The sequence below is a fragment of the Sardina pilchardus genome, chromosome 16, assembly GCF_963854185.1.
Source record: "Sardina pilchardus chromosome 16, fSarPil1.1, whole genome shotgun sequence".
Classification (NCBI taxonomy): domain Eukaryota; kingdom Metazoa; phylum Chordata; class Actinopteri; order Clupeiformes; family Clupeidae; genus Sardina; species Sardina pilchardus.
In genome coordinates, this window is record NC_085009.1 from 15,307,469 (window position 1) to 15,323,796 (window position 16,328).

A 16,328-nucleotide genomic window follows, 5' to 3' on the forward strand; every position below is an offset into this window, starting at 1 on the left:
GACTACATCCTAGAAACATCATTAGACATTAATCAATACCGTAATTTCCCAACTTTTAGCCGCGGTTTATACATTGATTTTGCAAAATTTCTTCAACTATGAGGTTAATATTATGGTTTTGCGACTTTTAACTTGCATAAAACACTGTCCTGCGGCTTATATACAATGTGGCTAATACACAGGAAATGACTGTACTCCTGAGTCCTTTGATTGCGGATGTTTACATTTTCTTATAGTGGATTTAGATATTCTTAGGATTTGAGTTGTCTTGAATGTAAAAAACATTGCAGCTGCCGGTTGTAGCATTCTAACTCAATACTAGACCAAATACAAGTACTTTTGTCCCAAGTCCCTAAAAAAGTAGGGTCCCAATTCCTGAAGTCTCCCTAAACACACTTAAATGCCTATGAATGTATGCACTCACTTTTCAGATTGCCTGGGAAATTCTTGGCCCCAATTCTCAGGAGGCGTTACCATCCAACAATTCAGACTTTGGTGAACCAGTAAATGGAGAGTTTTATTTTGGAGACGGGGATGGAGAGCTGCGGTTCATCTCATTGGAAGTCTTGCCTCACGGGGAAGTTGAGGTGGAGGAAATGTTTGTGGTTGTACTCCGCCTACTTGAAGGGGACATGGACATTGATTCGAAAGCTAACAGCGTCAGAATTGTGGTATGTCAAAACAGATTTAGTGCAATTTCATTTGTTTTTGCTGTAGCATTTACCATTCCCTACTACAGTTTATCAAGGTTCTGACAGACTCTTCTTACTCTAATAACAATTGCGTATGTGTGTGCGTGTGTATGTCTTTTTGTGTGTGTGTGTGTGTGTCTGTGTGTGTCTGTGTGTGTCTTAATGATACAGATTAAGAAATTTGGTGATCCCAACGGCATAGTGCAGTTTTCAGAGCCTGATCTCCCAGAGCGGGTGTATAATGAGCCCACAGACAGTGAGGGACCACTCACCATCTCCCTGGGCCTCACCCGTAGGGAGGGCGTTATGGGCGATGTCACGGTAAGGGAACAAGCAGTCTTATACGCCCAAGACTTCTCCCTACAGGAACGTTTTTTATTTGTCTGAATGGAATAAAAAGACATGCTCTATTTCTGGATGCTAATCAAACTTTGTTGGGGATCACACAGTCTTAGACGTTTTTCTTGCATTAGTAACAAAATGGTGCAAGCCGCATGGTGGCACATCAAAACAAATCACTATTTTTAAACCCCTGACAAGCTCAAAGTAGCATTACACTTCCGAAATCCTTCCGAAAAGGGTCCTTAGTGTTCATCTCCAAAATTGATGTTGGATGGTTTTGCTAAGTTAGTTCCTTTTATCTATTGAAGGTATTCTGGAAAATTGTCAGCAACTTTGATGCAAGCACCGACTTCTCCGCTTTGAGTGGTAGCGTCTCGATGCTGGCAGGCCAGCGCGTGGCAGAGGTGCTGCTGACCCTGCTGCCCGACGACGTCCCCGAGCTGGAGGAACTGTACACCGTCCAGCTCACCGCTGTGGAGGGTGGAGCCGAACTGGACGCCAACCGTAGTGTCGTCCACCTCAGAGTAAATGCCAACGATGAACCCTATGGAGTGTTTGCCGTCTATTCTGAGCATCAGCAGATTGTAGTGAAGAACCAGACAGATGGACATGAAAGGCACATTGTCCTGAATGTGACGAGGCACAGAGGTACTTTTGGAAATGTTAGTGTGGAATACGAGGTAAGATATACCGCTGCAGAGGATGGGGCAAAGGTGCAGGGAAGCATTGTGGTGATGGATGGACACGACTCTTCGAGTACGACTGTGCCCATTAACGTTCAGGTTTGTGTCTCTTTTGCCTCAACTCCAATTGCAAAATGTTAGTTAAAAGAGAGTGTGATAATTTACAAATCATGGGTGAAAATGGTACATAGACTACGAAATATATTATTTTTTTTTAAGAATATAAGCTCATTTTGGTGTCATCAACACTTCAGAAAAGTTGGATGGACCACTTCTAATTCTCAAAAATCCAGTAACTAATCTCCTCAATTTGTAAACATTTATTAATGACCGCTAACAAAAAGAATAGATGATGCAACACAGTGGTAAGCAGTATCTCAGGAATAGTGTTTGCACTATTTTCAATGAGCTAAAGGGTTTGCGTGATTTGTAAATCATGGCGCTCTGTTTTTATGGCGTTTTAGACTCACTTGTTTTTTATAGGCATAATTTCTACTCATAACCAATTCTACTGTACCACAGGTGTTCCTTGGTGTTGGCTCAAACCTTACCATTGAGCTAACAGACGTTCATCTGATTGGCCTTTTGCTTACCTCTCCGCCCCGTATCTTACTGGAGTCAAAAATGGCCACTGTAACAGTTCCAGAGCAAGCAGCTAATGCTGAGGTTTGTGCTGCCAACAGAACCTCAACCTGTGAAAAATGTTTTAACAGAAAATCAAAAAATAAGAAGAGCTACCTGTCAGGTACTAGTGATGTTCACTAGAACTGAAGAGGTGTCAGCTGTATGAATGGCCTATGTCTTTGAAGAGCAGCAAGAGTTTAATTCATCAATAGACCCTTGTTTTAATACTGGAAACATTCCTCCACAAAGGTAACAAAATGGTTCATAGTAAACAATGTAAAGATTTTCTAGTGGCCATCAACAAGAACTAACAGAACATTGCAAAGAAGTTGCAAAAGAGAGGAAATGTCAAATACTACAAAAGTGTATGAAATGTTGTGAACCTCTTAGAATGTAATGTTATTGAATACAAAACAAAAGCTATACTTATACTGGAATTTTGCATCACCAAAGTAAAGTAGTTGAACTAACCAGACAGAGAAAATATATTTTGAATTGTGCAAAACCAGCATATTTTGCCAAGCCATACATTTCCAACTTCTTTTACAGGTTGGGTTCCAATCACTGGCTCTCAAGGTCCCCAACACTGAGACTGGTCTTTGTGAAGTTGTTGTTGCTAGGCAAGGGCTCTATGGGGATGTAACGCTGGAGTGGAGCGCTGGGTATCCCACCGGGCAAAGCCCATCTGGATTCCAACAAGGTCTCATTCAACCAAGTTCAGGTTTGTAACCAAGTCATGTTTTGAGCTCTATCTTAATATTGTTTTTTTTTTACTTTAGGAACAAAGATATGGTACTGTACTTAATAGCAAAGAAAAGTGACCCCAGCACTGAGCCATTTCACCATCTGCCCCCAAGACTCAAGGTGCTGGGGGCCTTTCTCTTCACCATTTACTTAACTTCTTTAGCTTTTTATCCAATGTTTAGGAAGTCTCCTGCTGGCTCATGGAGAGAAGAATAAGGTATTCTCTGTCACTGTGCTAGACAGCACTTCAACAGACTCGCTTGCATATGCAGTGCATTTAACTGGTGCCTCCTCTGATGCACCAGGGGGAGCCACACTCAGGTACGGTCTAACTGACATCAAGTGTCCTCATGATTTAGTGTTTTGTGAAAGCAAAATGATTATACATACATGTATTGTTAGCATTTTTCATATGACATTGATGTATTTTGTGACTATCCTCACAGGAATGGATTCACTTTGGCTGAAATTGAACCCATGGGTATATTCCAGTTTGCCTCAGGCTCACGGGAGATTGTAACCACAGAGGACGTCCAAACTATCACTCTGTACGTACGGCGTCTTTTCGGCGTTCGCAGCAAGCTATCTCAGGTCTCCTTTGAAACAGTGGCGGGCACTGCTCAAGCAGAGCAAGACTTTGTCCCCATCTCTATGGGCAGACTACTGTTCCAAGCGCAGCAGTCATCCGCCATGATAAACATCTCCGTTATCGATGATGTGCTGACAGAGCCCAGTGAGACGTTTTACGTCCACCTGACGGAAGCAATAGAACTGGACGAAACAACCCCAGTGTTTTTGGTGGATACAGGCCCAAGGGTGGACCGACGGAATGCTAGAGTAAACATTACCATTTTGGACAACGACGCGGTGGGCGAAACTGCTGGACTGCTCAGTATTGACCCGCCGCTGCTGCGCGTTACAGAGGACTGGACGGGCAGTCAGGGCGAAGAGCAGCAAGTCGTCCTGTCGGTGCAGAGAAGAGAAGGACTTAAAGGAACGATAAGTGTAAAAGTGAGGGCGTATGCTGTAGGCAGTGCTGTGGCTCAATCCTTTTTCACCTCTGAGCAGAATCACACTTTGGCTCAGGAGGGACAGGATTTTGAGCTGGAGACGGTCTTGGTGTCCCTAGTGGAGGGGCAGAGTGAGGCCGAAGTGAGTATTCGGATTCTCGATGACGCAGAGCCAGAGGGTCAGGAAGTGTTTTTCATCTACCTCAGTGAGCCAGAGGGAGGGGCTGAGCTGGTGAGTGGGGTCCACCAGGATGGCCTTACCTCGTTCTCCAAAATCATCATTCTGGGTAAGCTCTTTAAATTAGCATTGATAAGGCATATGATTACTACATTACCCTCCCATCATGTTTCATCTCCACAGTGAAATACATATAGCCAAAGGGTTATAAATCTTTTCTGATGTATCAAAGTGTTTTTTTTTATACAGCATATGACATCTTCTCTTTATTTTTGGTTCTTTTCTACAGGAAGTGATCTTCATAATGGCATTCTGGGATTTATGCTAAGTTCTCAGTTTGGCCGTGTTCTAGATGAGGACTCAGAGAATAGAACTACTGTGCTTTTGCTCCATCGGCAGGAAAATCGGTACTGCCAAAGTCACACACATCGAAATGCAAAAAACTCACATATACACTCACAAATAATAGTGTGAACATCTGTCAAATATAACTGGGCCTGTTTAAATATTTTATCCAGTACCATCCCAAATTAAAACTCTAATTTGAAATCAAATTGATTAATAGAAAATATTTCAGTAATCTTGGATTTGTTTGTGATTGCAGGGCCTTTGAGGACGTGTTGGTATTCTGGCGGGTGACATTAAGCATAAGCGGCTTGTCCCTTGTCAGCAATGGGGTCAATCTGACCAACGAGTTGTTGCAGACCTCAGGCAGAGCTCTCTGCAAACAAGGAGAGGTCCTTTGTTCAATAACCCTGGAAGTTAGAGCAGATGAGGTTTGTATGTGTGTGTGCTATATGTGCTGTTGACTGTCGAGGCTTTAAACACCATGATAAATCTCTAATGGGATATACTGTATGCAAACTGAACTCACAGTCTCATGCATTATAGCTTCATAACCTTTGTTTTTGCTTGACGCTTTAGACAAAGCTAAGTGACCCCATGTAATGAAGTGCAACTCCCCATCACAGGACCCAGAAGACCAAACCTGGTTCCTTGTGGAGATATATGAGGTGGGGGAGGGAGCGGCCATCAACCAGAGTGCCCGGTTTGCCAACGTCACCATGCTGAGGAGCGATGACCCGCAGGGCCTTGTGTATTTTCCTCTGGGCTCTCGGCTGCCAGTTGCTCACCTCAAGTCTGTACAACTGAGTCTTCAGGTCCATAGAGACACTGCTGCGGAGTCTGTCACTGTTCACTACCACACAGAGGTGAGAGATACACAGATGACCACACCCAATACTCATGTGTAAATAGATATGCAGTCATTTCCTGTGTATTCGCCACATTGTGTAAAAGCCGCAGGACAGTGTTTTATGCTAAGTTAAAAGAAACAAAACCATATTAATACCATTAATTGCCCCTGTGTATTAATCTCATAGCTGAAGAAATTTTGCAAAAATCAATGTGTAAGCCGTGGTTAATAGTTGGGAAAATACGGGTAGGCCTATGTACTTTTAGGCTGGTGGAACACATTGCACACTCATGGTCCACATGATCTCATATTCTCACAGTATTGTACTGTATTATTAAGACACAGAATTGTGCAGTACTGTACTGTACTGTATTATCAACATACTAAAAGTGTTTCCTCTGTGAATTGCGACAGCATGGTTCTAACTATCTCTGTGCTTTTTCTTACCAAATCATACCTACACCATAAAGATGCTGCAGAACGCAGAAGTGGTGGGACCCACGCTCATCTGGGCTGCAGTGGCAGGACAGGACTTTATTTCAACAGAGGGGACACTAACCTTTACAGTGGGCCAGAAAACTGCCAGCCTTCAGCTGACACTGACCCCTAACCAGGCCTCCTCCCAACCCACCCCAAAGCGCTTCAGGGTGATACTGTCTGAAGGGTCAGGTGCCAGAGTTCACCCACGGTACGGGGTGTCCAACGTGACAATAGTGTCAGACGAGGAGACTCAGTCAATATGGGCACTGCTGGACCCTCTAACTCAACCACTCAGTCAGAATCTCATTGATGCTACCCTGCAGAGCCTCAACAACTGGGTGACCACTGGTGAAGTCAGCCTTGAACAGCTAACTGCAGTAATGGCTGCACTAGACAAGGTAAAACGAGTTATGATTTGTTGAAAAAAAAAAAACGGATTAAAAGGGGGGGAAATGTAATATTCATAATTTCTATTATTATGATTTTCAAAAATCATGTTTGTGAGCAGTACCTTTTCTGAATGATCTCCACTTCTCTACCTCATCCCCACCTACAGATTTTGTCTGAGGCGGAACAGAGTCCTCTTGAAGACAGCAGTCGGGGCTTGACCTATGAACTCCTGTGCTCTCTAGCCCACCCAAGCCGCAGGGACACTCGGGGCATGAGCCAACTGGCCGAGGTGGCTGAGCGCTTTGCCTTCTCCCTGGTGACAGACGTGGCCTGTGGCTCAGAGGGCCAGAGGTCAGTTCTCCATCTTATTTACAATCAACAAACTCCTTTCACAAAATATCCCCACATTTATTCAAAAGAATTCCTTTCCCAGCACACCTCCTGTCGTGTATGGCCCACAAAGTTGATCTTCTAAGGGAAATAGACCCCTCCTTTAAAAAGATTAGCCTTGAAATGGTAAAACATTTCTCAGTTGTCATATCTGGACCAAATCCCATAATGGGACTGTATTGGCACACAACATATGTTAAACCAAAATATTTGCCTTATATCATTATACCATACTTTACTGTATGTCATCCACTGCTGTGATACAAATAAGCTGCTGTGACTGTTGTTGTTTATTTTATGAAATGTAAACATGATGCATTCATTTCCTCAGAGGAAGGACGCTTCTGGACAGCTGTCCATACTTCACGCTGGCAGCTCACCACTGGTACCCCACGCAGATTAATGGGCACACTTTCACGGGCCGAGACATGGACACCTTCACTATCCCAGAGACACTCCTCCAGGTGCCAGCCCTTCCTCTGAGTAACTTGGCTCTGTCAGCCTGCCGTAAAGTGCAGTTCACGGAATACAGCACTGAGCACTGGTTCATCACAAACTCCAAAGTCAGTGCGTTGAATGACAAGGTAAATAATCTTCTCATAGAACTGCGGTGTCATTTTGCAGCTATTTTACCCTTATGGATGTATGGATTGACGTGTAATGGTTGATAGTCACTAATGATTTTGGAGACAAACTGACAAGAAAAAGTGGCGCAGTCTGTCGGCTGGAATTCAAATATCTAGCTAGTAAAAAAGACCAGTATTGTCTAGACGGTAGGAGGCAAGCACTGTGCCCCAGAATGTAAATGAAATGTTTGAAAGAGAATGGCGACCATTTTCCTACAGCTCCTCAAAAAAGAACTTGTCAGCATATACTTGCTTATAAGGTGTTTGTTTAAAGGGACACTTCACCGATTAGCATTAAGCTATGTATCTTTAGAAAACCAGTCATGTTTTTGAATGGTCATGGTCATTCCCTCAGTTTGCCTTGAGATGGGAGAAATACAGATTTCAATGAAACCCATGAATTTGACTTCCTGCTTTCAATGATGTAAAATGATGATTTTTACATCATTGAAAGCATGAAGTCCAACATTGAAATCCGTGTTTCTCCCATCTCAAGGCAAACTGAGGGAATGATGCACGACCATTCAAAAACATGACTGGTTTTCTAAAGATATAAAGCTTAATGCTAATCGGTGAAGTGTCCCTTTAAAAGGGCTCAGCAGTAACTAAAGACAATTATCCTGTAAGGTGTCACATTTCCTGTTTTCTTTCAGAGAACATATTTAACAAAATGTTTCCATTTCTTTGTCTCGACCTTTGTTTTCACCCCATCCCCAACCTTCAAACCTCCAATCCTCCAATCTACCCCACCCACCCTTGCTCTCTCAGGTATTTTCAGTTAGTCTGGCTGGACGTACTTCTCAGCCTCTTGCTGATGGAATTGAAGTATTATACCGCATCCACACTCCAGATCAGGTCAAACCACGCAACTCAATTTGCCTCCTGTGGAATGAGCAAGCCGAGAGGTAATTTTTTATATTTTTTTAATCTTGCAGATAATTACACGTAAACAAGAACATAGACTCTCACTAAGACACATTGCATACACTTTCCATTCATGTGCAGATGATGTACTTAGTTCGCAACATGTGTGAAATATACAGTGATTAATTGTGATTTGTACAGTAAACAACTGTAGTGCTGTAAGGCACTGTAAATCGCACTATAAAGCAAACAAACATTATGGTATATGATTGAAGTGAGCCCTTATGGAAGAGTGTCCCTTGCATGTAAGAAATGTTCTCTCTCCACCAGCTGGCTATCAGATGAGAAGGTCTGCCGTGTTGTGGATGACCGTGAGAATTTTGTGGAGTGTGCTTGCTCCCACCTGTCAGTCTACACAGCATATGCTGATAAAGCCGCCATCATTTCCTACAACGCAGCATTTTACGCTAGTGGGTTCATATGCATCTCTGGTTAGTCACTCTCCTGTTTTACTCCCTATTAACAGTTTAAAAAACATTTTGTCTTATTTGGTCATATTCAAATTTGTATTTATTTTACTTTATATGATATATGACATATGACATGGAAATCCAACTTATTTGTCCAAAAAGAAAGTGTTTTTTAAATACATGTACAGTAGCTTATTGAAAAGGACTACTACCAATAAATCTATAATAGAACATACAGCCCATTTTCATGTTGCGTTACTTGCATTGAAAGAGGTAGTCATAGTGATTTAATCCAATACAACATGATAGTGCTATTAGCACTATTCAGATCAATTGTGCACTTCAGTTCAATTTAGTTTGACTTTTTTTAGTTGTACTGTACCATTGGAGATAAGGAGGAGATGAGTGCTGCAGAAACAGGATCAATTCATACGTGAATAGTATTTTATGGAACACATGCTGAATGGATTGCAATGATATATTGTTTTTGTCTTCTTGACAGGCTTTTCTTTGGCCATTCTGTCACATGTATTGTGCTCCAGGTTCCCCATGTTTGCTGTTAAACTCCTCACACACATGATGGTTGCCTGCCTTGGCACTCAGGTAGGAGACCTGGAGCCATAGTCCTAGGAGTTATTTTAGTTCTTGGTCTTGTTACATTTCCCTCTTTAGCCTATACGAAGAGTGTTCTGAAAAGCATGCAATACTCTTGAAGTCTTTGTACAGTACATGGCTAATTAGCTTAGCACATACTGTGCACATCAGAATGTGAATATGAAACAAGAATAGTAATATATATTGATAGATTTGATTTGTTCATTTGTTCATAGACGTGTGGCTCCTCGCATGTCAATCAATAATATCAGTTTTGTTCACTGCCTTTTTCTCCATTCTCCAAACTGTACAGATTTGTTTCCTCGTGTCAGTATTCCGAGGGCAGATGTTCGCTGAGGACAGCTGTGCTACCCTGGGCCTGTTCTCTCACTACTTCCATCTCAGCCAGTTCAGCTGGATGCTTATACAGGTGATAGTACTTTTCAGTACTTAACTACACACGTTATATAACCCGTTTCATACTGACACAATGGAAAAGCAACTTAGTGATCTGTTAACAAATCAGTGAAAACTAAGGTAATTTGTCAGAAAATAAAGTATACTTTTAAGGTCCATTTTCTTCGAAAACTATTTGTTTCTTAGTGGACGCCACCAAACGGTAATAAAATAATTTAAAGCTGCCGTCGGCAAGCCTTCAAAATTCCGAGTCTAACGTCGGAAAATTCAAACTGATACAACTTTCAGATCCCTCCCCCAACCTCTCCAAGCTCCAAACTGCCCCCCAAACCCCTCCCCCTCTGTAGACGAGGTTGTTTACGTGAGCAGCAGAGTAGCAGCGGTTGGATAGCAGCGTGCACAAGCTGTGACTGACAGGTAGCGATTCCTCCCCCCTAACGTGATTGCTTAAACAAAACCGGGAGCGCTCGATTTTTCCAAGCACGATTACAGGCTTGAGAGGGAGCTAGAGAATTCGCGATTTTTCCTAAACAGCCTATTTAATAGTCTACTTCCGGAATCCCATGACAGTTCAAGCTAATATGACTAAAAAAATGCTGCCGACGGCAGCTTTAAAGACAATGTTGTGTTAAGTTTCTTTCCTTGTTTTGACTAGTAGCCGTATAATTAGTGGGACAATTAATGTATGAAATGGACCACCACAGACATAAACTCACCTGTGCAATCCTCTGTCTGCAGGCAATTAATTTCTGGCAGACCCTTGTGATGAACGATGAACACACAGACAGACGTTATCTTCTGTTCATCCTCCTGAGCTGGGGACTTCCGGCACTGGTCATCATCATACTGGTCATTGTGCTTCTGGGAGGATACGGTTGGAGTATCCATGAGGTGTACGGCCTTGTTAATGGACATCTGTGAGTTGTTTGCTGCACCTCACTGACAGATGTAGACATACACTGCTGGAGGTGTAAAAGTCTGGCCTCACAAAGTAAAAGTTCTACCATGTATTGTTTCTACCTGTGCATTTAACACAGACGATTTCACTAGTTACTGTTGCTCATCTACCTGGCTGAGGAGTTGTGCTTATTAGATTCAGCTGATTTAGTGAATGATTGGAGAAAATATGTGGCAGGACATTTACTTTCTGAAGGCACAAGCAATAAGCCTTGGGGAACTCAAGCTACAAACTGACAATGATCAGAAAGGAAGGGTCTAAACCAGGATAGGACACAGCCGTAAAGATGCTAAAATAAAGATAAAGGTGTCTCTACAATGTTTATGGTAGCACTGAGGACTAAGAATCATTAGCGAAATGTAGTCATGTGGACTGAATTCTTAACGTCGTAACATCTGTCATCCTCAGGTGTTTCATCCCTAACGTATATGCTGCACTCTGCTCTGCTGCCTTGGTTCCTCTCATCTGTCTGGTGGGCGTGCTGGTGGTCTTTGCCCACGCCTATCAGGTCACTCAGCAGTGGAAGGCCTATGATGACATTTACAGAGGCCGCACCAACAGCTCAGGTTGGGGTCTGTGTGGATGACTGTGTGAGAGAGTCAGGAGGAGTTAATAAACTTTAAATATGCAATCATTACTGCCATGCCATTTCAGAGTTATTACATTAAGGTAGCAGAAGAAAAGCAGCACTTGAGCACATTTTACACAATATATCTTTTTTGGTCATTATAAAATGTATAGAGACATTGCATTCAGATTCAACCAGCTGTTAGATTATCAACAAACATAGCTATTTTCTGTGTGCTGTGTCTATATTAATCCCGCTTTGTTGGGTTGTGTGTGCGCTCCAGAGATTCCTATGGTCCTCTACCTGTTTGCACTGGTCTCTGTGGTGTGGCTGTGGGCAGGACTGCACATGGCTTACAGACATCTCTGGATGCAGATTCTTTATATCATCTTTAACATCTTGCTGGTAAGATGTACAGCTACAGCGCTACACTCTGGGGGCACATGAACTCTGAATGTAATGATGTACTAACAGTACTCGGTGACCTCAAGAAAAAAAAAAATTAAACACAGAATCCTTGTGTGCTTCCATCTAATTGAGTCAGTTTGGGGATAGGAAGGAGGAATGGGTTCAAATAAGGAGAGATCCATTCACTTTTTGATGGTTTAAGATGAATCTGGAAGTTAATGTTGATGAATGATTTGCACTAAGAGATCCATTCAATTTCTGATTTGATCAAGTTTGAAGTGAATTCCTGTGTTTCATCTAATGTTTTTTTTCTCTTGCCAGGGTCTGTATGTGTTTGCAGTTTATTTCATGCTCCACAACCAGCTGTGTTGGCCCACTAAAGCCAGCTACACAGTAGAAATGAACGGCCACCACAGGACCACCTCCATTTACTCCGGCACCGGTGCAGTTACAGTGGCCAGTGAGATCAGCAAATCCACCCAGAACCTCATCAGTGCCATGGAGGAGGTAGGGTCATGAGAGGCCACCTGCACGCACATGGCAATCCAGACTAATTCTCTTCTGTCGTCCCCCAATGGTAGCCTGGATGTGGTAGCCATGCTGCCTTGCGCGCGATTTCATTCACGCTGCTAAGGCAGTCTGGAAACTACCGCCCTAATTTCAGAGATAGGGGACCAACCACAGAACAGGGGGAAAGCATGACGATGATTAGCTATGCATAGACACATTTGATAGACATCCGTGGCGCCCAATGAACGGATCTGGGCATTTTTTCAAATACGAGAAAAAGGTGCTAGCCAGGCTACCCCAATGGTGGAGCGCGTTACCAGTTGCTACCAGAGCAGGGGTGACCCTCTTTATCTTCAAGAACCTATTGAAGATGTAGCCACTTGAAGATGTAGCCTCGAGAGTCCCTCTTCTCCTAACACTTCTGACAAACCTAACTTTCACTTACAAGGCACCTCATCTCAACTCACTCTATCTGTCTTCACTGTGTCTCTTGATTTAACTTTCCTGTCATTCTTTGGTTTTGTAAGGAAGTATTTGTTGTGACACTAAGGTCTCTTACTGCACTGTAGCATCTTTGTCTTACCTTGAATGTTATCCCTTTTTATAAGTCGCTTTGGACAAAAGCATCAGCTAAATGACTACGTGTGATGTAAATGGGAGATCCCCTTCCTAATTTGTATTTCTCTGAGGCAGTCTGGGGTCATGTGGTGTGTGGGACTGGAGAACAGAGGTTGTGCTAGACTTTCAAGTTGTGCGTCAACAGGGTCATAAACTTTCAGTGATAATTGTTTTTTACCTGTCCTTCTCATGTTATGAAAACATGAGGGATAAGGGACAGCCAACAGAATGCAACCCAGAACGACCTATGATGGGGGAATTACACAAACAAATAACACCTACAGTATCTGCCAGGCTAGCTGACATTGATTGGCAAGGAGCTAGAGACAAAGGCAGTCACAAAAGACTCCTCTGGATATTCAGCATACTGTCCTATGAAAAAAAAAACAGCATTTCTTTTTCTCATGTTCATCTTGCCTTTTCAAATGTATGTAAAGTAGGTTGTGTGTGCATGCATTATGTGCCTATAAATGGTACACTGTGATATGTAATCAATTAACTATTTATGCATAGTGCAGCCTTTCCTGTTTTTCAATTGTAGCTTATTATTTGGTCAGCAAAAAAAATAAATAAAAACTCAAAAAATAATACAACTTTTGAGTGAAGCCTGTTCCTACCGTTATGAATCAATTAATGTCCCCAAGATTACATATTGTGTGTGTACAATCATCTCTGTCTCTCTATTCCTAGCTATCTGCTGACTGGGAGCAGGCATCCCTGAGGCGTGGCAGTCATCCTGGCACTACGTACCCATCGGGGTTGCCAAGCCAGCCATACCAGGGAGATCAAGAACTACTTAATGCCCTCACGGCTGATGAGGAGTCACAGGACTTTGATGACCTTATATTTGCCTTGAAGACGGGTGAGACCGCACAACCACACTCTTCACTGAGTATAAAATGCTGTTATGAAGTGACATAAAATAGCAATTTGCTTGATGTTTTATATTCATAATAATTATTATTTGTGTAGTTTTACAATAAGGGAAATTATCCACATGTTGGCTAACTCAAAATATGATTATGTTGATTATTAATTATTAGACTTAACAGTGCCTAGATTATTTGAAAAAAAGTAAAAAGTAAAAAGTGGCAAGAAATGGTATTTTTGCAATCATTTTCATTCTCTAGTCTAGTTGATATTTTTAAAACGTTATTATGCACAGAAACCTGGACCACACTTCTAAACATAGATTTTCACTCTTCAATTTACAATTCTGATGTTGTAAATAGAGCAGAATTATCATAATTCCAAAGGAAATAGTATTTGAATTATAGGCCAAATATCCGTCAATATACGTAGATATAGCTGAGCTGGTTGAACTTCTTTAGCAGAAGACATGCTTCAGATATGCATCAAAAATGGATACAATTTATGTGTCATAATTAAGCAATAGTGGGAGTGGGGTTCGTAAAGGATATCGCCACGGCTGTAATTTGACCTTACTGTAGGTCCGAGGCCAAAGGCCGAGTGCAGAAGCCAATTAGAGTTAACGATCCATGAAGTCTGCCATGTAGTGTTTAGTTTGTGCTGCTTTTCTCAATACCCTCAACATTATCTGGACTTAAAGAGACACACCTGGAGATGGAGGCCTAGATGGACTCTCCTGCTTCTTCTATGTCTCCCTTCCTTCATCATCGGACTCATATCAACTCAACTCAAATCAAATGCTTTGTTGAAATTGTGGCTGTCTGCCATATTGCTTAATTCGCAAGTTTGTTCATTTCTCTCGCTGACGCTTTTTGTGAATGAATGGAATGTTACTGTTAGTATAACAGTTACAATGTATCATTCGCAGAGTGATTAGCAGTTAAAAGTCTTTAGTGGCGTTGTGCTGGGATATCGCCATGGATATCGCCATTTGTGATGACTCATAGAATGCCTCTCATCCAATCAAAAAATAATAAATTGCTTGACCGGACCTAATAATAATTGATACTGAAATGAAGTTGTAACACTTAATCCCTAAAGTCTTTTGTCTACTCCCACACACATTAAATAGATGTGATAAACAAACAAACAACACAAAAATAAACTGGGGTAAAAAGTTTTATGAATACCTAGAGGCAGAAATGGCGGATAACTTCAATTGTTTTCAACTTAAAAAAAGAGGTCCTGAGGCACAGGAACAAAAATCTAACTCTCATACAGGAAATAAAACACGATTGAAAGATGTTCAAAAAAGCTATTTTTCAGCTTTTTGTTCACACTATCCATCTAATCATCTCTCCCCTTCTGACGGTGTTTCTCAACAGGCTCTGGTCTTAACATCAATGATGATGAATCCCTCCAAGGGAGCCATGACGATACCGCCACTGAGTCCCAAATCGTTGAGCTGCGACGTATTCCAATAGCAGACACACACCTTTAACCTTCTTGCTTATACATTTTTTAAATCTATATTTACAAAGTACTGAAAAGAAGTGACATTTTGATCATTTTTTAAGTTATTTTTTTCATGTTTGTAATGTTTTTAATTATTTAATTCCTGTGCTGCCGTATACACAATGATTGACAATGCAATTTAGTGCAGTTATTTACCTACATTGTCATGTAGCTGCCCACAAACAATTCATCTGTATTACAATTTAATTTCAGATAAATTGTTACATTACTACTTCAGCCTGAGCTGTATATTTCATTACATTTTCAGCAGAATAGCCAATTCCTCCATGCAACTAGATTTACATTTATTGAATGGAATACTAAGTGTTTGCAAAGCAAATTGCTGTATTAGTATGCTCAGTTATACTTACAGTATATTATATTATACACTACTACTACTACTTATATTATACTACTATATTATTATGATTATTCCCATTCTAAAGTCTTGAACCCTGATCTCTAAATCGGTTATTAAATGACAACACCCTGACCTCCCAATAAGTGAATAATTGAAACTCACAGAGAACTCCATGAAGATTCAACAAAGACAGTGCCAAAGAACAGGGTCTAAAATAATATTGTGAGACTATGGGTTAGTTAGACTCATGGCAGAGATAGATAGAAGGTAGAAGGGAACAGGTGAGCTGGTTAACAACGAGGCAAGATCTAAGAATGATGACAGTGAGAGAAAAGCATCTTTGGCGGCCTCTAGTGGCCAAAAAGAATGTCTTTGTTACAACTTAAGAGGCATACTCTGCATGAACCTGTAATATACTACTTTGTGTATTACATATTTTCTCACAGCACAATATTAAGAAATCAGTCAGCCAGTTCAATAAATATACCAGTTCACCAATATACCTACATTTGACTTACTTCATATTTTCTAAGTGTTGAAAGGACTATTTTTCAAGGTCATTAAATGATTGACTAATACCAGAACCAATGAAGACACATTTAATGTATGAGTTCAGGTTTTTTATTATTATTATTATTATTTAACTTGAAATAATAAGCACTAAACAAGTCCACCGTGTTAGTTAAAACAATATCAATGTTTCCAACAAAGAAGAATAACAAAACATTTTCTTATTTCCTGGTCTGCACAGCATCACCCACCCAAGGGTGCTGTATGCAAGAGCCAGAGAGATGGGGGAATCTACTGTATACTGCACTAAT

At 41.4% G+C, this 16,328-nt stretch overlaps 1 protein-coding gene across 1 annotated transcript in view; it reads left to right on the forward strand.

Annotated features, from left to right (window-relative positions):
* adgrv1 (adhesion G protein-coupled receptor V1) overlaps positions 1-15,201 on the forward strand; it is a 50,289-nt gene extending 35,088 nt beyond the window's left edge. Inside the window, exons 66-88 of the mRNA XM_062515974.1 lie at positions 432-671; positions 864-1,013; positions 1,343-1,816; positions 2,240-2,383; positions 2,891-3,062; positions 3,268-3,406; positions 3,532-4,382; positions 4,563-4,680; positions 4,878-5,049; positions 5,245-5,484; positions 5,939-6,346; positions 6,505-6,689; positions 7,060-7,312; positions 8,123-8,259; positions 8,549-8,709; positions 9,191-9,291; positions 9,596-9,712; positions 10,438-10,616; positions 11,066-11,223; positions 11,509-11,630; positions 11,955-12,140; positions 13,452-13,623; positions 15,017-15,201. Of these exons, the coding sequence (XP_062371958.1) occupies positions 432-671; positions 864-1,013; positions 1,343-1,816; positions 2,240-2,383; positions 2,891-3,062; positions 3,268-3,406; positions 3,532-4,382; positions 4,563-4,680; positions 4,878-5,049; positions 5,245-5,484; positions 5,939-6,346; positions 6,505-6,689; positions 7,060-7,312; positions 8,123-8,259; positions 8,549-8,709; positions 9,191-9,291; positions 9,596-9,712; positions 10,438-10,616; positions 11,066-11,223; positions 11,509-11,630; positions 11,955-12,140; positions 13,452-13,623; positions 15,017-15,132 (4,995 nt within the window). The 3' untranslated portion in view covers positions 15,133-15,201. The remainder of the gene's footprint in view (positions 1-431; positions 672-863; positions 1,014-1,342; positions 1,817-2,239; positions 2,384-2,890; positions 3,063-3,267; positions 3,407-3,531; positions 4,383-4,562; positions 4,681-4,877; positions 5,050-5,244; positions 5,485-5,938; positions 6,347-6,504; positions 6,690-7,059; positions 7,313-8,122; positions 8,260-8,548; positions 8,710-9,190; positions 9,292-9,595; positions 9,713-10,437; positions 10,617-11,065; positions 11,224-11,508; positions 11,631-11,954; positions 12,141-13,451; positions 13,624-15,016) is intronic.
* The last annotated feature ends 1,127 nt before the right edge of the window (positions 15,202-16,328 follow it).